General features: G+C 37.9%; 1 protein-coding gene across 1 annotated transcript in view; it reads right to left on the bottom strand.

The window, feature by feature from the left end:
• Positions 1-6,028, bottom strand: part of PREX2 (phosphatidylinositol-3,4,5-trisphosphate dependent Rac exchange factor 2) — a 238,748-nt gene extending 232,720 nt beyond the window's left edge. Inside the window, exon 1 of the mRNA XM_036263944.1 lies at positions 5,892-6,028. Within this exon, the coding sequence (XP_036119837.1) occupies positions 5,892-6,008 (117 nt within the window). The 5' untranslated portion in view covers positions 6,009-6,028. The remainder of the gene's footprint in view (positions 1-5,891) is intronic.
• Between the last annotated feature and the right edge of the window lie 16,319 nt (positions 6,029-22,347).

The raw sequence follows: 22,347 nt of genomic DNA, 5'->3' as shown, positions 1-22,347 counted from the left end.
CGGGGAGGAGGCAGGTGTAGAGGCAGTGCAGCTGAGGGCCGCTGGGCCGCTGGGCCGCTGGGCCGCTGGGCCGCTGGGCCGCTGGGCCGCTGGGCCGCTGGGCCGCTGGGCCGCTGGGCCGCAGGAACAGGAAGTGAAGAAAAGGGATTCGAAGTGACTCAAAGACACGGACCAGGGAATCTCGGCCTGGCAGCTCAGTCCCACCAGAGACCCCAAGTGCCAACCTTGGTACTTGAAATTCTTAAATTTGTTTATTATTTTAAAAATAAATAAAAAGAGCAAGCATACCCTCCCAATTGACTTCCCATTGCCTTTAGCTGAAGTCAGAATTTTAAAGAATGGAATCCTACTCAAACTGGACTGAACTCACTTCATCTCCTGTCAATACCCAAAAGCACACAGAACTTTTTATCTCCCTTAATAAAGAATATCTCAACCCCCCACCCCATGCCAGGTCATGCCAGCACACCCAGCATGCCGTGTATACCAAGGTAACACTGAACATGCTACTTTTGGGGGATAGATAATTGACACATTCCACCCAGCCTTCAGGAGCCAGCTCTATTATCACCTCTTCCCCCAAACTTCCCTTGACTCCGGACAACAGAGGGAGCACCTTGATGTCTCCCTGCTACTTTGCTTATCACTCTGTTGTGGCACCTGCCATATGACATGGTGATTATTTATATACTAAGTGTTAAGGCTGCAACATGAATGGGAATGGGGAGCTGTTGTATAATGCAGACCATAACATAAGCCTTAACATAATGTGTTGAACCAATTAATCTTTACCTGGAAAAGTTAAATCATGACTGAAAGAAGTTGTTTTCAGATTCATTCAAATTGTTTTGTTTGCTTTGCTTTATTTGCCCGTTTGTTTTCTTGAGCACCTGCTATTTACAAAGCACTGTATTTAGGCCAAGAAAAGCATACATAGGAAGTAAATGCACCAACCCTGTTCTCTTGGAGTTTATCATCTAGTTAAGTAGTTTTTCTCACTGCTTTAGCAAAAACACAAATCAGAATAAGGTGGGGCTATGCTAGAAGCCAGAGTGGAGAGCCTGAATCCACACAATTCAACTCCCCCTGACCCTTTGCGAGGCTCCTGAATCCAAACCACAGAACCCTGGAGCTCCAGGAAGCACCATTTGAAGAAGCTAGGAGACACACATATATTAGGCCAAATAAGACAATGAAATATGCAACTGTTTAGGGTAAATTGTAAAGCACGATGCTAACTACAGTTGTATTAAGTGTTCTCACTATTTTTAGTCAACTGAGCAGTTATAGAATACCATGGGAAGGAGTGTACTGACAGAAGGAAACACAGGGGAGGAAGCAGAGACTGGGAGACATAGCAAAAAGGTAGAGGAGAATATAATAAAGACAAAAACATGCACTAAGGATGACCAGCACGTGTGGCTGTGTATGACAGCTACAGCATCAGAAGAAATAACAGTGACCATTTATGGGCCCTCCTGTGAGCCAGACTCTGGGCTCAGCCTAGTGCACGCATGATCTCATCCTCACAGCAACCTTGAGACATTAACTATTTCTCCATTTTACAGATGAGGAAAATGGGGTTTGAACAGTTGAGAAATGTCTCCAAAGTTACATAATAAATTAGACACAGAACTGATTCTGGAGTATCCAAGGTCAAAGCCTGGACAGATAACAAATTTCAATATTTTTGGTTTATGGCAAGATACACAATTTTGTCTTTGGTCTACAGTGTGGAATAATCGTGCACCCTTATTATCCAGAGACAATCCCTGTTTACATCTGTTTCCCACTGTAATTATTAATAGCACTCTCTTTCACTCACAAAAGTGTCCCAGTTTAGACAAAAATGTATATGGTCATCCTGCCTCAATGCCACTTGCTATAGCGAAACACATCTACACAATCCTCCAGGCCTAGTGCAAAACAAAAATGGGAGGTTTTTTTGTTCAAAAAGCAGAAAATAAATACCATTAAAGGTATTGAAATATTAAGTGTTTTTTTCTTTCTTTTGTGTATCTACTCTGCTCACATACTGTTGTCCTACTGGACTTCACTTGCAAAAGACAAGTTCAAAGAAAAAAATTAGCAAGAATTTCACCCTGGCTGGGTAACCCAGTTAGCTAAAGCATCATCCCAATACCCCAAGGTTGAGGGCTCGATCTCTGGTCAGGGCGTATATAAGAATCAACCATGAATGCATAAATAAGTGGAATAACAAATCGACATCTATTTCTATCTCTCTCTCCCCTCCCCCTTTCTCTCTTTAAAATCAATTTAAAAAATTTTAATTAGCAAGAAGTTCAAGACAGTAATGGCAGAGCATTAAACCTAGCTCAAGGTCCTTCTGAGTATTAAGCCCTGTATGACTGCTCTGAAGTGAGACCATGAGGTTGGCTCTGGCCTTTTCCTGTCCACTCAAATGGGTCTGTGAAACCATCATGCTCTGTGACTGGGATGCAAACAGGAAACCAGTTGCAACCTACTATTGTCCAGAGTTTGCACATTAAATACTGGGTCCATGATAGGATTTCTTTAGAAGAAATGTTTTAGGGTGTTTCTAATAAAGCACAAAATTTCATTTCCCAAGCAAAACATGAATATATATTCAGGCAAATTCGGTCATTCCCCACCATTTTATCTTTGTCCTAAAAATAATTAATCCAGATAATGTAATCTACCCATGGTCTCAAATGAAAATTTAGAATACAATGAATTGAAATAATAGTGTGCTACAAAGTCTTAAATACCTCAATGCCTGATTTAAATTATGTTTCTGTTTTATATGCAGGCACTAATGTTTACTTTTAAATATTCTGTTATACGGATACATATCTGTCTGACCTTAAGTAATTTCCACTATCTATACAGACCAAATGGAAGACAAACAAAATCAGAAACCTAAGAAACTGTCCTTAAAAATGAGTGTTAGTTTAAAAGATGAATCAATTTGCTCATTCATTCATTAAGCATGTACTGAGTAGCTACAATGTCCCAAGCACAGTACAAAATTCTGGGAAACACAGATGAATAAAATGTTGCCCTCAAAAAACTTACATTCTAGTATAGAATGAGACAAAAGTAAACAAATAAATGCATACACTTTCTTTGGTGCTAAGGAAAAGGTAGCCCACTGGGAAGAGTAGATACAAAGCAGTGAACACTTTAACCTTGGGAGAATGCAGAGTGTGGCTCATAAAAGGTTTTTCTGAAGGACCTGAACTGAACCTTGAAAGCCCAGTAGGAATCCGGCAGGTATCCAAGGGTTAGGGAAAAGCAAAAGAGGAGCCCTGAGAAAGCCCACGGGAAGAGAGAACCACTCCAAATGACAGCAGCAAACTTAAAGGACAGTCCTATGAACAATTAAGAAATGTGTGCCTAGTGGCAACTAGAAAGAAGGTACATATAGACTGAGTCTACGATAGAGAAAAAAGGCAATGTTCATGGGCTATCTGGGGGTGGGGGGAAGTTGCTCTCTCCTTCAAAGGCAAAGGGTTGGAAAAGAGAAAGGAGTCTGAAGTAAAAATCTTAATAAGAAAAGTTATTGCCTAAGGCCATATGATTATTTAATCAATAGCAATAATAACATTTTGTTGGCTTACTTATAAGCCCACAAGTAAAACATGTTCTTGTTAACACTAAAAAATATGTTTTCTATCTCTTTATAATATAAATAAGAATTACCCTTCATCCAGTTTAGAGGCTTGAAGCAATGACAGAAATCTAAATGACCAATCTAACAAATATTTAAATTTGACTTAAGAATGCACTAGCAAATTTTTGCAACAATTTTACCACAGTACTTATTTAATACTACAGCTTATTTTTTTAAATAACTTGTATTGTTTGTCTGCACTTCTAATTATTCCATTAGGATGGACTTCTCAAAAATGAATTACCAGGCCAATGGGATTAAATATTTCCAAAGCTCTTGGTATATATTAGTTTAGGCTAAAATTAAAACTAGATTGACTATTGACTGAAGGTGACCAGATAAAATACATGGAAATTAAACTTTACAACAAATAATACCCAGAAAAGAAAGCTAATAGTATGTTATAAGTAGATCTTAGGCTTCGAATTGTTATAAGATTATAAAGAAGTCAGGGTAAACTTTTGCTAAGGATGACTTTCAGTCCAGTAAGTGTGTTTGTGCGTATGTGTGAACATATATGTGCACAAATAATGATCAAAATAAAAAAAAAAGTGGAAAAGTCCATAATTTCTGAATGAGATGAGAAGAATGAAATTATAAGATGATCTACTTGTAAACGGGAAAATCCAATTTATTTTATACCACCCATAATTTCTTACTTAGCTCTGTCTAGCAATATGTTTGCAGTTTTAATAATCAGGTGTTAAGGTTAGAGAAAAAATGATATTTTTAAATAAAGATCAACACTTGGTTTTTAAGGTAGCTTAGGTTAACTATTTCTCTATTAGGACTCTGCACAGTATCTTTTTCATAAACTTCCACAAAGGAGTAACTATTGCAATTTAAGAAGTAACTCTGATTTTTATAAGTCAAAGAAGTTTGTCACCACCAGAGTTTCATGAAAACCAACCTTGAGGCTATTAAAACTCAAGTCTCCTTAAAAATACCCCCCGTTTTTTTTACATTGTTGCATGGAACTGTAGAATTTATTAATGACCAATTACTAGTATATTCACAATATCCATACATTTCTAAAGAATGTGGCCCCTGAGGGCTCCAGTAGATTGATTTTAACTTGAGAAATTAACCAGAATCCAACCTGTGCATCTTACACCCCTTGAAACACTATTCTTTCCTTTTTGCCATAGTTAACAAGTAAATTTCCTGTTATAATCATAAGCAGAAAGTTTATATCTTTCAGAAAACTGAGCTGGAAGTTTGGCCTATGAAACATTTTCTTTTGGACCAGGGGGTTACCCAAGAGAGTGGTGGAAGGTTAGATTTGGGGGAGACTGCAGAGGCCATGGCTCCTGAGTCTGAGTGATGCTCTCCAGGGCATCTGACTGGGGAGTGGCCAATCCTCAAATTCTTTGTCTTTGCAACTGTGAGTAGAAAAAATTCAACTTTTGAGTGATGTCTCAGAAGTTTCTTTCACTCAATTTGGTCCCTCCTGGTCCTACAATGAATGGATGGTTTATAAAGCCTACTTCCAGCACGCCAAGCTGAAACTTTGAAACAAAGTTCCTGCCAGTTCTAGGAAATCTTTAAATTGCTTGACATGAGTTTTGTTATGCGCCTCTCCTGGGCTCGGTGGCAACAGGGGACCCAGGACCTGAGCGGGAACTGATTTAAACCGGGGGTGGGGGTTGGGGAGGAGATTGTAGGACTAGGACGGGCTGACCACCACATGTGGCTTTAATATCAAACAGCTGCTAGAGATCATAACCTCGCTGCTCTTTCTGTGCCGGTCCTCCACCAGTACCCTGCTTCAAAGATTATTCTAACTTAAAGGGACTTCACTGCCATGGAATCTGAATAATGGACTCAGGCTCTAGAAGAATCAAGTACTTTTCATTACTAAATGTACTTGAATGTAGCAGACTGACTTTAATCAGCAAGCCAAAGTCTTCACACAAAATCCCCAGGGGAGGAAGAGAAGGAAAAAAATTGCACAATGCAATTAAGCAGGCCAGGAAGGGGGGTAAAGGAGAGGCAGGAAAGATGGGTCAGCCGGGATTCCCTGGACGAGCGCCTTTTCCCATTCCAGCTAACTTTTCAGACCCGCTGCTCTCCGAGGCCCTGGAAACTCCGTGCGACCCCGGGCAGTAAAATTTCCCCGCGCGGTCAACGCGTCGGTGAACACAGCGAGGGCGCGCGCGGGGATTCGGTGCCCGCTTTGCTGAGACCCGTCCCGGTCCCCGCGCCCAGCCACCCCTGCGCCCCCCGGGCCACTCACCGACACCAGGAACTCCAGCGTGCCCACATAGTCCCGCTCAGTCTTCTGCAGCTCGCTGAGCACGCACACTCGCAGGCGGAGCTGCTTCTCCAGGTCCCCGCGGCTCTCGTCGCTCATGGTGGGCGGCGGGACGCGCGGCGGCGGCCCTGCTGCGGCGGGAAAGGAAAGTTGCTGCCTCCGCAAAGTCCGAGGAGCGACGGGCGACTTTACATGCCTGGGAGAGGCTGGGGCGGGGGGACAGGAGGGGTGGCCCGCAGGAACTGGGACGCGGGAGGCGCGAGGTACTGCAGAGGAAACTCCCAGGAGATGGGGCTCCAGCCCGGGACCTGCGCGCCGGTCCCGCCGCTCCGGCCTCACACGGCCCCGGCTGGAGGGGAGGCGGCTTCGGCAGCCACAGCGGTGACTTGGACATTAATCAAATGCTTTGTATCCATGTGACTCCGACCCTTTACCCTTCGCCAAATCTCAGGAAAAAGGAAACACAACCCTGGGGAAGTGTGTTGCGTGCCAGCTAACTAAACACACGCGCACACGCGCACACGCGCACACTCACAGTCAACACTTGAGATGGAACTAATGGGAGATTCCCAAAGTAGGAGGATAGACTCCAGACACGGCTCCAGGGTTGCTCCTGCGACTCCCGCCTATTGTTTAGCTTAATGTGTTTTGTACAAATCCTGAAAGCAATGAAACAAGTCCCTACGGTTACATAACTGGATGGGAACAAAAACAACCATGGTACTGACACCCCTGTCTTGGGAAGAAAAAAAAAAAAAACACATTGATTTTTTTTTTTTTTTTGCTTTATTCAGGCACAAAACAGGTTTGTTTTCGAAAACAACAACAACGGAGAATGTTTCACAGGGCTGACCCCCTCCTGGCCGCACGGGGAGAGTGAATTAACATAATAAATAAAGACACTATGGGAAAGTGACAGCCCTGGCCTATGCAATAAACTCCAATACAATGTGCATCACCACTGCACTGTGCTGTTTGAAGGGAGAGTCTTTGCAAGTCAGTAACTTTTTTTCAACATCTAGATAGTATGTAAATCCATCCAGAGGCAAGAATGTTTATTTCTAAGAGCTGCTATAATTTAAGACAGTGTCCCTAATTAAAGAGACAAAGTTGTTAGTAAATGCTCACTAAAAAATGTAGCTAGATTCTTAGGATTTGAAAATGGAAACACAGAGCATGTCTTGATTTTAATGTTTATGTTTATTGCCTTTTCTCATTTGGAAACAGATCCAGGACCTAATGAGCACTGAATATTTCCACTTAATTTAACAAGCAAGCAAAACAAACCATATATACTTTTGTCTTGATGCTACTCACATGTATTTTTCAGTCATTTTTTCCTACTTACAACTTTAAATAGTCCACACATATGACATTTAAATAAACTGAAGAGTGAACGGTTTTAATGCAAGAAAGTGACATGTTGATCTGTTCCAATAGTTGAAAGCATTAGCCCTGGCCGGTTTGGCTCAGCGGTTAGAGCGTCTACCTGCGGTCCGGAGAGACCCGGGTTCGATTCCCGCTAAGGGCATATACCTCGGTTGCAGTTTGTCCCCGGCCCTGGGGCCCTGGTTGGTCGAGCGGGTGGCAGCCACTCGATGTGTCCCTTCACATCGATGTTTCCCTCTCTCTCTTCCTCCCACTCTATCTGTACAAAAAAATGGAAAAATGTCCTCGGGTGAGGATAAAAAAAAAAAAGCATTAGTAAAACTCTAAAAAATAAAGATGTTTTCCAATTGTTGACTTTAAAACATTTATCAGGCTTGCAGATGATGTTTTTTAAGAGCACAGTTTGTGATGAATCACTGTACCCCTCTGTAATAAAACAAACAGGGACTGTCTTTTCTTCTTATATTAAGGACCCAGCTTTTGAATGATGTGTGAGGAGCTGATGGACAAGATGTGCTTTTCCTCTCTCTTTTGCACATAGCTATGTAGAGGTAGCCATGAGCAAAGGATAAATAAGTAAATGGCTTCACACCCTTAGGCAGAAGAACAAAGGACAAGGCACATGAAAGAGCAGACCTCACAGCACCTAGTCAACAATAAACAAAAGAGACAAAGGGAAGACATGGAAAACGGGCATCCAGTAATGACTGGGAAAATCAAACATGATTGCACCTTTCACAAAGTCCTATAGGCAGCAAGGAATGAATGCATTTCCTCCTCCTTAGGTCTGCACCTTCCTCTCATGTAAAAAGTAAGTAAATAAATCATGCTTTCCATCAAGTGTTCTCCCAAAAATAATAATAATAATAATAATATTTCTCTCTTACTCATTGTCCCCAACTGGAGAACTGTTTATGCAATTTCCTTCTATAAGAAGAAGAAATGAATCTATGCACAATCCATTAGAGCTTCAGTCTCACTTCTGAGAACAATACATTGGGCTTGAATCACCAGTGCCTCAGTTTCACACATGTGCTGAGAACCTCTATGTGTATTGCATAGAGCTAGGGCATGAGACCACAGAGACTTTGCTCTCTAGGCAAATATTTCTCAAGGTGGGTCACAGACCATTGTATGACAATCCCCTGAGCTCTTGTTAAAATGAACATTCCTGGGCACCATTCCAAATTTATTGAATGAGAATCTCAATGATGTGAGCCTTAAACTAATTTGGCAAGGTCTTCAGATTATTCTTAGACACACTAACATCTTCGAGCCACCATTCTAAAGACTTACAATTGAGTGGGGTGGAATGTCACAAGTATAAGTAATTCAATTAAAGGGCAATGAGTGTTTTGCAAAGAAAAAGAAAGAAAGAAAGAATGTGCAAGGAAGCTAGCAGAAAAATATTCACTTAAGTGTGCAGACTCAGATTTCTCTCAGAAGTGCTCCCGTAGGAATTATCAATAGTTTCTGCTCACTCTTCTGTTCCTCCACTCCTGAGTATCATTCGTAATAATGAACAGCTTCAGGATACCGGGCAGTGCCTTCGCCAGACAACTCCCAGTGTCTTCTGTAGCCCCGGCTGGAGTTCTTAATTCCTCATCAAAGGCATAAGAGCATAAGAAAACAGGGATGGAGTATCTGGAAACCTTCACTTTAATGGTAAATAAGGTCTTTCATAAACTCTGAATGTGCGGTATCCCTCCCCATTTCCTCTATTGAAACTTCAGGCTCTGCCTGCCAGGAAAAGGAAAGGGACAACAAAAATGATGGACAGGATCCAGTTTTTTTTTTTTCCTGAAATACTAATGAGGTTGAAGCTTCCAATATAAAGGAGATGGGAGAAAAGAAGATAGACGAGGCTGCTGAGTAGTAAACTAGCTCACCCATTAAATTTATTTCAGATGCATGAACTTGGCGTGGTGAGAATCCATTATCATACGGTTCAAAGAGCTAAAGCACAGGGTAGAGCAGGTCTCCTTTGGTCAGGCCCGGAGAAGGGCTCCTGGACTAAAAGAAAAATCCAAGGCTGTTTGTAAGAAGACAGCTTCCCTGGCCATATTTCAGACAGAGATCGTCTTAGCCTTCCTGCCCTTTCAATACTAGGTAAAGTAATAAATCAAATTTGATGGTGACATTTGTTAAGATAATAGCACTGAAAAAAATAGAAAGATTTTTTTATTGCATGCCCATCTAGTTAAATAGAGAATTCTAAGAATCAGACTGTTCTTTATTCACGAGTAAAATTGATTCTGGTATTTCCTTTGGCCTATGTTAGATGATTCTAAATTATACTAGTATAAAAATATTATAGCACATTGAGCTATATAATGCATAATTAAGAATCTTGGACAAGAGGTAATTCTAAAAAGGCTTGTTAATTCACTTATACTTTAGTCATAACAAGCAGGATGTGCTGGAGCATGTAATTATTTCTATCATGCCAATTGGAGGACTTTAGAATACGTATTGCCTAAAAGGACAAAATAGAGTTTTCATAGCCATGTTTTAATTTTAGATACAATGTTTATGGAATATAAAACTAAATAAATATTTGGATAGGATTACTTTAGAAAGACTCTAAAGTTGTTAAAGATGTGGTTATTCCCACACTATCTTGATTAACCCTAAATCATTCTCATAGCCATATCTTACATGTAATAAATAATCACTTTCCTCATTACAGGAACTTAACTTTCAACTGTCCCTGTAAAATGAATAGCCAGTGTTTGTCTGTAATTAGTCTCAGAAGAGACTTGATAATTCCTTGCATTGTACCTTCTGCCTGCTTAGCCTTCCCTTCTATCACTTCCTTAAAAATCCTCTCCAACCTCCCAAACCTCAAACTATACCCTATTTATCTCCTCCCTATAAAAATTTCTACCTGGTTGCTTTGCCTCCTATATTAACACCCTCTAATATGTTCTCCAGGATTATCATCCTAATATACATACAATACATTATAAGTTATATAACTCTAATATATATTATCATAGTATTATATTATATATTACTATCTAATTATTGTCTGTACAAAATATATATAATATATATACATATGTGTGTGTATATATATGTATATATATGTGTGTGTGTATGTGTATGTATATATATATATATATATATATATATATATATATATATTAGATAATCGATAAAAATGTCCTCACTTGAGTCTCATTTATTCTGAGGTTGAAAGTGTTAAGTATATATATATCATTCTCTGCTTGTCTTAGCCTGGTTTCCTCAGAAAGCAGAGTGTGAGACAAAAGCTAATGTGAAGATAATATTTATGTTAACATGATTCTAGGGAGCAGCAGTAGGAGGAAGGAATAGTGAGACAGAAAGAGAGGGAAAACGAATACAAGAATGCATAACAGAGTTGGCCACTCCTATAGGAAACTGGATGCTCTATCATTGCTATAGGACCTTCTGAGACGCCTTGTAAAATACATTTCAGAACTTCCCACTTGGAGGAAGAAAGAGGGAAGCATCTAGTCTTCGTTTCCTATTCTCAATCAGTGAAGGATTGCCCTGTAGGGCATTGACTGGATCCTGTAAGTCCACATTGCCCATGCATAAGTGCCTAGAGGTTTTTACAGATACAATCTGAGTCAGGAAGGGAGAAGGGCGAGGCAATCTTAGACTGTTCTTGTATCAGATTGGTCTGAGCATATGAGGAACTGCTTCCATGATCATCAGGAATAAGAGAAGAGGTCGAGAATTTGTTTTTTTTCCCCCTTGAATACATGGGGGTTCTGATATTGTTTCACACACGTCAAGATAAAGACAAATGTCATTGCTGACCAACCTCTGGCTGCATTTCATGCCAACTCCTCACTGTGCAAATGCACCCCAGTCCACTGGAGTACTTTCAGAATTCTTTCAATGTCAAGCCCCATGGTACAGTCCTTTCTCTCTATCATGGTACTGATTACACTTTATCATAATGGCCAGATCAATTGATGGAACTTATTACCAGACCACAATGTCCTAAAGAAAAAGATTGTGTCACCCATGTGAACCCTGAGCCTCCTGAGAATCTTGCATATAGTTGTAGTTAAATGAATATTTGCTGATTGAAAGTATGAATGAATAAATAGAAGAATAAAAGGCACTGGAACTCTATTGGCCTCTGAGAGTTTAATCATTCTATCTCTAAACACATGTTCTATGAGTAATAAACCTTCACTAAGGATTATGAGTCTGTGTAGGGGACAAGAAGAAACTAGGAATATTATAGTGGTATGGTAGTATTTTCAAAGTGTTATTCATCTCACCTGAAATGTGCCCATAACATAATCAAATCCATCCACACTACTCCCAAACTAATCATTAAAAAGAAAGAAAGAAAGAAAGAAAGAAAGAAAGAAAGAAAGAAAGAAAGAAAGAAAGAAAGAATAACAAACTCAGGAAAGAAATTATAATTATCAAAATACAAAAATAAGTTTACTGAAAGCAGATATATAATGTATTAGGCCACCCATGGTAGTGGAGAATAATTGCCTTCTTGTTGGAATACTTCTGGACACACATAATAGAAAACAGAACATTGTGAAATACTAGCTTTCTTGTATCTATTTTTAAAAAATATTAGCTGTTATCTTTTCTGAGCAGTTTTAGGCTTATAGAAAAGTTGAGTGGAATGTACAGAGAGTTTCTATAAACCACCTTATTTTCCACCCCCACCCCCAGTTTCTCCTATGATTATCTTGTATCAATGTGGTACATTTGTTACATTTAATTAGCCAATATGCATGTATTATAACAAAATTCCATTACTTTTGTTGTACAATCTATGGGTTTTAACAACTGTATGACATACATCCACCATTACAGTATTACATACAAAATAATTACACTGCCCTAAAAATCCATCTATTCATTTCTCCCACCCTCCAAGATCTTGGTAAAAGATCACTAATCTTTTACTGTCTCCATAGTTTTGCCTTTTACAGACTGTCCTATAGTTGGAATCATACAGTACATAATCTTTTCAGATTGCCTTCTTCTACTCTGCAATATGTATTTAAGTTTCCTCCTTGTCTTTTAATTGTTTGATAGCTCATTTCATTTTATCACTCAATATAATATCATTGTCTAGGTGTACCAGTTTGTTTACCAGCTTACCTATCGAAGGACATCTTGGATGCTTCCAAGTTTGGACAATTATGAATAAAGCTGCCGTACACATTTGTGTGCAGGTTTTTGTATGGATATAAGGTTTCAACTCATTTGAGTAAATACCAAGGAGTGTGATTGCTGGGTCGTATAATAAGAGTATATTTAGCTTTTTAACAGATTACCAAACTGTCTTCCAAAGTGGCTGAAATGAAAGATAGTTGTTGTTGCTCCACATCTTCTCCAGCTTTTGGTGTTGTCAGGGATTTGGATTTTGGCCATATAATCCGTATGTAGTGATATCTCATTGTTGTTTTAATTTTCAATTTCCTTATGCCTTATGTTGTGAAACATCTTTTCCAGTACTTACTTGCCATCTATATATCTTCTCTGGTAAAGTATCTGTTAAGGTCTTTGGCCCATTTTTTAATTAGGTTGTTTCTTATCACTGAATTTTAAAAGTTCTGTATATATTTTGTATAACAGTTCTTTATCAGATGTATCTTTTGCAAACATTTTCTCCCAGTCTGAGATTTGTGTTTCCATTCTCTTGACACTCATTTTTTCAGAGCAGAAGGTTTTAATTAAGTCTAATTTATCAATTTCTTTTTTCATGGATTACAGTTTTGGCTTTGTATTTAAAAATGTGTGGATTTATCATTGCCAGATCCAAAGTCACCTAGATTTTCTCCTATGTTATTTTCTCAGAGGTTTATAGTTTTGCATTTTACACTTAGGTCCATGATCCATGTGAAAGGCTTAAGGTTTGCATTTCGATCCTTCTTTTTTCATATGTGGATGTACAGTTGTTTCAGCACGATTTGTGGAACACCTACCCTTTAAATTTAATCTTAAACTGCCGTTGCTTCTTTTTAAAAAATTAGTTGATTATATTTGTGTGGGTCTATTTCTGTGTTCTCTATTCTAGTACTTTGATCTATTTGTCTATTCTTTCACCAGTACACATTGTATTGATTACCTTAGATTTATCATAAGTCTTGAAGTCAGGTATTATCAGTCCCCTGACTTTGTTCTTCTCCTTCAATATTAAGTTGGCTATTTGGGTATTTTGTCTCTTCATATTAATTATAGAATAAGTTTTTCAATATGTAAAAATTAGCTTGCTGAGATTTCCATTGGAATTATGTTGAAACTATAGATCAAGTTGGGGAAAACTGCCATCTGTACAATATTACTCAATACCCATGTACATGGAATACAAAGCCATTTATTTAGATTTTCATTGATTTTTTTATCAGATTTTTAAAATGTTTCTCATATAGATATTATATATTTTTTGCTATATTTATGCTTACATATAGTTAGTTTTGTGTGCTAATGTAAATTGTCTTTTTTTTTTTCAAATTCCAATTGTTTATTGCTGGTATAGAAGAAAGCAATTGGCTTTTATATAGTAACCCAGTATCTTATCATCTTGCTATAATTACTTATTAGTTACAGGAGAGTTTTGTTGTTATTGATTTGGGATTTCTACATAAATAATCATGTCATCTATAAACCAAGACAGTTTAATTTCTTTCTTCCCAATCTACATACCTTTTATTTCCTTATCTTGTCTTATTGCATTAGCTAATACTTCCAGTACAATGTAGAACCTGAGTGGTGACAGCAGATCTTCTTGCCCTGTTCCTGATCTTTGTGGGAAAGCTTCTAGGTGCTCACCATTAACTATGATGTTAGCTGTAGGTTTTTCACAGATGTTCTTTATCAAATTGAAAAAGGCTGTACCCATTTTTGATAGTTATAATTTTAATTTTTATATTAATAATCTTTATAAAAATAAATAACACTCAAGTTACTCTTTTTCTAGAAAATGTAGTCGATGTCTCTTGATTGCCCACTGTATCAGATGAGACTACTGACAATTCTGCCCTTTTCTCCATCTCACTACCTTCTACCTTCTATGTTTGAGCTTTACCTTTTATTTTGCATTGTCAGGGTTGATAAAATTTATCTTGTGTTTTGTAACCACATTTAAGTCACCTATGTTACTTTCTAAAATCTAAAAATCAATAAATGAAGTATGTACTATCTGACTACTTTAATAATGCTTACTACGTTAAAAAAAAAATAGTGTGGTAAAATTGAATTTCATTTTTTGGGGGTCCAAAGTCAAAATACTCATGACACTCAGGGGACCAGTTCTAGGTTTAATGGTTTCTATTTCATAACACACCATCAATTACTGAAAGGCATGCATGACACCGCTTGGTTTTCTTCATAGTTGAACCATGACTTTATTATAGTTTGTTAGGTTTTTTGTTTTTGTTTTCTGGGTTTTTTTTGTTGTTGTTGTTGCTATTGTTTTTTGTTTTGTTTTGTTTGTGGAAATCTCATTTTTATGGAAAGAAGAAATATATTCTTTCTTCACAAAGTCACTAACATTATCTAACCCCTTAAGCACTATCTGTTGTTTTATTGTGTTCCTCTTTTGTTCTTCATTCTTCTTGGAGCCCCTTGATTTCATTTCCAATCTTGACTGATTGCTAAGGACCTAATAGAAAATTGTCATCCTGGGATTGTTTTTTCCAAATCCTCCAGGTGAATTCCACCATCTTTTTTATCAGAAATTTATTCTCCTGCTATATTAATTTTCTAGGGCTGTCATAACAAGGTACTCATATCTCACTGTTCTGGAGGCCGAAAGTTCAAGATGAAAATGTTGACAAGGATGGTTCCTTCTGATGTCTGTGAAGAAGAAACTGTTCATGTCTCTTTCCTACTGTCTGGTATGCTCAGATATTCCTTAGCAAAGAAGGTATTCTTCCTGTGTCCTCACATGGTCTTCTCTCTATGTGTGTCAGTCTCTGTGTCCAAATTTCTCCTTTTCAAAAGAACACAGTGATATTGGGTAAAGGCCCACCCTAATGACCTCATCTTAACTTGACAATCTTCAAAGACCTTATTTCCAAATAATGTCACGTACATAGAACTACAGTATCTTTGGGAGCACACAATTTAACTGACAACATAATATCTATACTCATTTTGCTGGATTATATCTTAAAACAGTTCCTTAGAAAGGGTACATAGGATGTAAATTTTCTGAGTCCTGGTTTATCATGGTTCATTAACAGTTTGACTATGTAAGAATGCTAGATTCAGAATTATTGCCCATTAGAATGTTGAATGAATTGCTCATTTTTCTCCTACCATTTTTGTTGGTGATTAGAAGTCCAAAGCTAGTTTGACTCTCTAGCCTTTGGAGAGGACTTGTTTTATCTATATGAAAGTTTTTAGGAATCTTCTCCTTTTGTGTTTTAACAAAAAGATTTCTGGACTATAGTTACATATGAGTCTTTCTTCAACTATTTGCTAGGAACTTAATAGACTCAAACAGAAAAGTGTTCTCTTCTGATCTCTGGAACATTTGTTTGTATTATTTCCTTGACATTTCTTCCCCTCTGTTACTGTGTGTCCATTTTTCCAGAACTATTAGTTGAGTTGGATCTCCTAGAATTATTCTTTGTATATCATCTCTATCTCAAGCATTCAATCACTTTGTTTGGTTCAATCTCTGTTGGCTTTTTGTCTCTATGTTGTAAGAGACTTGCTTTATAGTCTAACTTCTCTTTAAGTTTTTCATTTGGCATGTGATTATACATGTAATATTCTAATTTGTTCTCTGACTGTTCTTTTCTCACAGCATTCTGTTCTTGTACTATTCTAGGGGCATTACCTTCTAAAATCTTTCACTAAAGTTTCTTTGTTTTTTGTAGAGATAATTTTTCTTTCTTTTTTTTTTTTTGTTTGTTGTTGTTTAATCTTATCCTTTCTTCATCTTGCCCTGCCTTTAATCTTGTTTGTTCATGATGTTGGGGGTCTTTGGATATACCTTCTATGTAAAAAAAGGGAAGGGCATAATTTCTGTCTGTAGCAGGGGTGTGTTTCTTATAGTACTGTTGTTCATGGGTCTGTGTTCCTACTTGGTCTCTCTCACTAACAAGAGCACCAATTGGGACTTGTTGTCTCCAAGGCTGTGTAAATGAAATGAAGCACTCAATGCAAGCAGGCTGGTGACAGATCGTTAGCTATGAAGGTTCCAATTGCCAAAATAGTGGACTTTACTCTGGTGTGCTGGCACCAAAAGTTCTCATTTTGCCTATGCAGACACTTACATCTTATTAGAAAAGAATATTTAGGTATTTTCAGTCTGAAATTGATGCTTGGTTCCTACACTAAACATCATGGGACATAGAGAAGGGAAACAAAGACATGGGCATCTTATGAAGAAAACATAAACTTGCTCTGCAGATGGACTTCTCATCTGCCATCTTATAACCATGACTTTCCTTTCCTTCAGCCTTCTCCTGTTGCTCTGCTCTGACACAGACTTGTTCTCTTTTTCTTGTCAAACCCTTCCATCCTTTTTTTATCTTTCAGAAATATATTGAAATCTCTCCCATGCTCCTCATGGCAATGGATGTTTTCTTTTACTATTATCTAACCATGGTGGATGTAGGGGCTAGTGACAGTGAAGAGATGAAGGAAAAATACTCATCCTCAGCCATTGTCTTGAACCATCTTTACCTAGAAGTTTCAAATTTAATATAATGCAGCTGTCACTGGAACTTTTAAATAAGAGGGTTATGATCATTTAAGAAGAAAGAACCAGCAGTGTCTTCATATTTTGATTAATGACAGGTACATATACACTAAAAGGAGTGTAACACACACTGCGATGTGGTAGAACAGAAAGTCAATCCTAAAGAGAAAGTTAGGAAAACTGGAATACACCAGATAGAGGAATCTACATGATTATTTTAAAAGATAATACTGGCCAATGGATTATGTAACATATGCAACTTGTATTGTATAACTAGCCTTACTTACCCATTATGGGTAGATAATGTCCCTTAATGCATTACGATTCTTTGTGTTCACATTACTTAGTAATTTGACTATTCTGTGCTCTCATTAAGAGATTGAGTCTACTTTTTCTCTAGCTTACATATTAGCTGGCCTTATTCATTGCTCTTACCAACAGAATATGATGGAAGAGTTGATATGAAAGTTCCAGAGATTAAGCCTTAAAAGAACTTGTAAATCCCACTCTTGCCCTCTTAAAAACCTAAGACCAAACATGTTAGGCAAACACCCAGAGTACCCTGTTGTAGGATAAGAAGCCACATGGAGGAGAGCCAAGGCACTGCAACCAAAAGTCAATATCAATTGTCAGACATGCCGGTGATACCATCTGGGACCCTCTAGTCACAAGTGAATTTTTATGTGATTGTAACCACATGAATGACCTCAGGCAAGATCACAAGAAGAAACATTCACATGGTTGACTCACAAAGTTTAGAGAAATAATAAATCATTGACGTTTTAAGACATTAAGTTTTGGACTATTTTTTTCTTGAGCAATGGATCGCAGAAAAATCAATAACATCTAACAGAAATTCTGAACACTGTCTATAATTGGACTATTTTAACGGCATGTGCCCATCCCTTCAATAACCACTATGGCTAAAGTAATTCTGTTCACTAATTAACTTAGGGTTGTGTTTTTGCTTAACCTTGAACTAGGTGTTATAGTAAGAAATTGTAATGATTGACTTAAATCAAACCAGGTTCCATCCCAGGAAGTGAGGGTGAGTTCAATCTCACCCAAGCTAATGAGGAGGGAGTGAAGTGGATGCTGGAAAGGGAATTATAATGTCCATAAAGAGTGGAGAGAGGGTCTCAACTGACCTTGGAAGAGTCTTTCTTCATGAGCATCATTCATTCCCTGTTTCTCTTGAAGCCAATAATGTCACCATGGACACTGCTGTACCCTTGCCCAATCTGCCACTATCAGAATTGCCACGTCTGTGTCTGCTGTGCTGCTGTCATTACTCCAAGCCAATTGCTGCCAATATTTTGAAATGACTCCACATCCTAGGTGATCATGGCATTGAAAGTGAGCTACAAGTATACCAAAGTGTTGGACTGCTTTCCAGACCCAACTGGGCTGAGAACAATGTGTGGGGAGGTAAAGGTAAAGTTGGAAAGACAGAAGAAAAGAGGCAGACATAGGGACAATTGGGAGAGAGAAGGAGAATACCTGGTCCCAGCTAGGTTGCTAAGGTAAAGAACTCATGGATGGGAAAGGCAACATAGTCCTTCCATTACAACTGAAGCAGCTTTGGAGGTTGCCAAAACATCTCTGGCTCCAGAATCAGCTGTAAAAGAGGGAAATGTTTATTGCAGTTGAACATCCAGGGTTTTAGGATGTATTGTGAGTTCCAGAACACCCACCGCAGCTGCTGCCCAGAATGATGAGTGGGCCTGCCTTGCAAGTCACACATTTGTGTCCCAAAGAGCAGCTCTTTGCCTCCAGGATCTTCTTATTCCCTGACATTCATGCATTCCCTCAACAGTTGCCAGAGAGGATTTGCTCACTTTAACAACTGCCAAGCTTTAAGAGACTGTATATTCCAGCTCCCGATGTTTGGCTGCAGCAAAACTGCTCTGCAGCTGAGCCCAGCTCAGGTTGACACATGGGCAGTAAGTCTCTGGGAGGAGGGAGGAGTGAAAGATAAAAAGAGGAAGGCAATGTTATCATAAACAACTGAAAAATATGCAAATCCTGGGTAGGTTGCTCTCAGCTCGGACAGTCTCTCCTCACACATCCATATACATGCAAGTCATATTTTCATTTTTAGAATATGGTGACAATACTTGGATTCTTCTTGATATAATTTTATTTTCTTGGAATTTTAAATCAGATCATTGATTGTTCTAGATGTCTCCTCATTTATATTAAGAATCCAGTTTAATTTAATAACAAGACTTGTTAAAGAGAGCACAAAAGGGAAAACTGCTCATTCATCACTGTTACGACTATGGGTGCAAATTCTTAAAAAAAATTTTTTTTAATCAAATATAACAGTATTTGACATTTAATAATAGAATTCAGTCTACTCACAGTGTACAAAATTATCAAGAAAGATTTATTTTAGAAGTAGAAGGGAGTTCAACATGAAAATATCCCAATTAACATAATTCACTAATTAACACACTAAAGAGAAATTTTTCATTTCAATATATCCTGAAATGGCACTTGATAAAATATAGCAGAAATTCTAATAAAAACTACAAGAAGGCATTGAAATAAAAGGCTTTTATATTAAACCAACAAATATTATTCCAAATGGTGAAACACTAAAGCCATTTTCATTAAAATCAGGAACAAGAAAGAAATGCTCTCTAGTATCATAATTAAACAACACTGATTCACAGTTCTGGGTAGGTGCAGTTCCAGGGAACATACTAAGTTAAAGCAATAAAAATATCAGACAATATTGAATAAGAACAAATTAAATTACCTTTTTGCTGATATGATATCCTATAAAAAGAAGATTTGATTACTTCTTAAAAGCTAAATATGAAAAAATTAGTAGCTTTGTTCTATACTGGGAATAATAAGCAAGAAATATAAACAGAAAATGTAATCCATTTATAATATGGTTTATAAACGTAATATTTATTTTTAATAATAAACACAAAGTGCTTCATTGAATATACTTATAAGTGAGTATTTGAGGTTATATAACAAGACCTAAAAAGGGAAAGACTTTATATCATAAAAAATGTCTGACAGCAGTAAAAAATAGGATGAAAAGTACAGGATAGATTGGTCTTGCAAACATTGCAACTTAACATAAAGCCATCATGATCAAAAGGATGTGTTGTTAGCACATAAATAGACAACTTTATCAGAGGAACAGAAAACAGTCAATGGGTATATTATAATGTACGCACAAATTCAATATCTAACAAAGGCAGTATTCAAATATTATAGGAAAAGGAGACCTCAACTCTGGCCATGATGGCACAGCGGGGACTGGATTCAACCTCTCGCCGTAAACAACTAGAAAAGCAAACCTGATATATGAAACACAGATGTCAGGCATTGAACTACAGGTGGCTTAGAGCAGTGTTTCCTAAGATGGGAAAACGAGGAAGATGGGGCCAGTGAGTGAACTAGTTCACTGCCTGGAGAGACGTTTCAAGCTTACATCTAGGAGGAGGAGCTCAAATAGTCCAGCAATTTCATTGACTGAGAAGCTATAATTTAAGAAGCAAGGCAGCTCTAATTCTCAGCGTAGAGTGCCGAGGAGAAGAGAAATGCACAGAGAGGGATAGGCAGGCCTGCACAGGGACCCTCCCGGGACTTTTCCTAAGAACAGATCTGTGTGAAAACAACATAAGGCTGAGGAAAGACCGCCAGAGAAGGGTAGGTGAGCAACCCTCAGGTCTTATATAGAGCCAGGAATAATTCATGTTCCTACCAGCCAGAATGGAAGGATCTAATAAACGAGCCATCATGTAGGTTCCACAGAAAGGTATTGTTTAGTAGCAGGTCAATTATTCCTAAGTTAAACCTGCCACAATTAAGATTGAAAGCAAACCTCAAAGAGTCACAATGATTCTAAGTAATTTTATTTGTCCAGGACAAAGCCCAAAAATATGTAAAGGCATACAAAAATATCCTGCACCCAGCAATGTAAAATTCACAATGTCTGACACTCGATAAAGATGACCTGATATGCAAAAAAATAGGAGGAAAATGAGCCATAATCATTTTTCAAGAGAAAAGTCAATCAATATCAACAGACTCAGAAGTAATATGCTAGAACTTATAGACAAGGATGTTGTAAATAAACCCCTGTGTTCAAGAAGGTAGAAGAAAGTGAGGGTAAGAAATAGAGAAAGAAACAATATTTAAAAGACCCAAATCAAACCCCTGGAGATAAAAACAAACAAACAAAAAACAGTATCTAAAATGAAGTACACTGGATGAAATTAAAAGCAGATTAGACACTGTAGAAGGAAATACTAGTGAATTTGGAGAAATAGTATTATAAATTATCCAAAATTAAACACAATGAGACATTTAACAGAGCATTCGTGAGCTCTGGGAAAATAACAAATGACTTAACATATATTTATCATTGGAGTCCCAAGGAAAAAAAGGGGAAATCAGGGGACAAAAATAATATTTGAAGAAGTGATGGCTAAAAATTTTTCCAAATTAGATGAAAACTATAAACCTACAGATCTAAGAAGCTCATTGTTATGGACTGAAATGTGTTGCCCTCCAAATTCATATGTTGAGGCCCTAATCCCCATTTTGATATTTGGAAATGGGACCTTTTGGAGGTAATTGGTTTTAGATGAGGTCATCAGGTTGGGGCCTTCATAACGGGATGGTAAGAGAGGTAGGGGAGAGAGGCCAGTGAGCTGATTAGTCAAGCTTATCTAATGAAACTTTCATAAAAACCCAAAGGATGGAGTTCAAAGAGCTTCCATGCTGGCAAACACCTCAAGAGGCTGAGAGAGTGGTATGCTTGGCTAAGGCATGGAAGCTCCATGCCCCTTCTTCATACCTTGCCTTATGCAGTGATTTCATTTGGCTGTTCCTCAGTTATAACTTTATGATAAACTGTTAATCTAGTAAATAAATGCTTCTATGAGTTCTGTAAGCTGTTCTAGCAAATTAATCAAACCCAAGGAGGAGGTCCTGGGAACCTCCAATCTATAGCTGGTGGGTCAGAAGCACAGGTAACAAATGGACTTGTGATCAATGTGTGTGTGTGGTGGGGACAATCTTCTAGGACTGAGCGCAGTGGGATCTGACAGTGCCTCTAGGTAGAATTGTAGGACACCCAGTTGTTGTCACAGAATTGCTAGGTGGTGTGGATAAAGCATGCACAAGGAACTGCTGTTGGAATCATAGTCATTGTGTCCCCAAACATAGAATCTAAAGATAAAATATTGCCCCCTTTTTTTTTAAAGCAAAATGTTCTTACAGTGCATTAAAATCAAAATGTGCCCTAATTGTTGTCACAAGTAAAATGTCTACTTATTAATTTTGACCTTAATCTCTAATATTTATGAATACAGGAAAGTATTTTTC

This window comes from Molossus molossus, unplaced genomic scaffold (genome assembly GCF_014108415.1).
Source record: "Molossus molossus isolate mMolMol1 unplaced genomic scaffold, mMolMol1.p scaffold_m16_p_16, whole genome shotgun sequence".
Taxonomy (NCBI): domain Eukaryota; kingdom Metazoa; phylum Chordata; class Mammalia; order Chiroptera; family Molossidae; genus Molossus; species Molossus molossus.
This window is presented reverse-complemented; position numbering and strand designations above follow the sequence as displayed.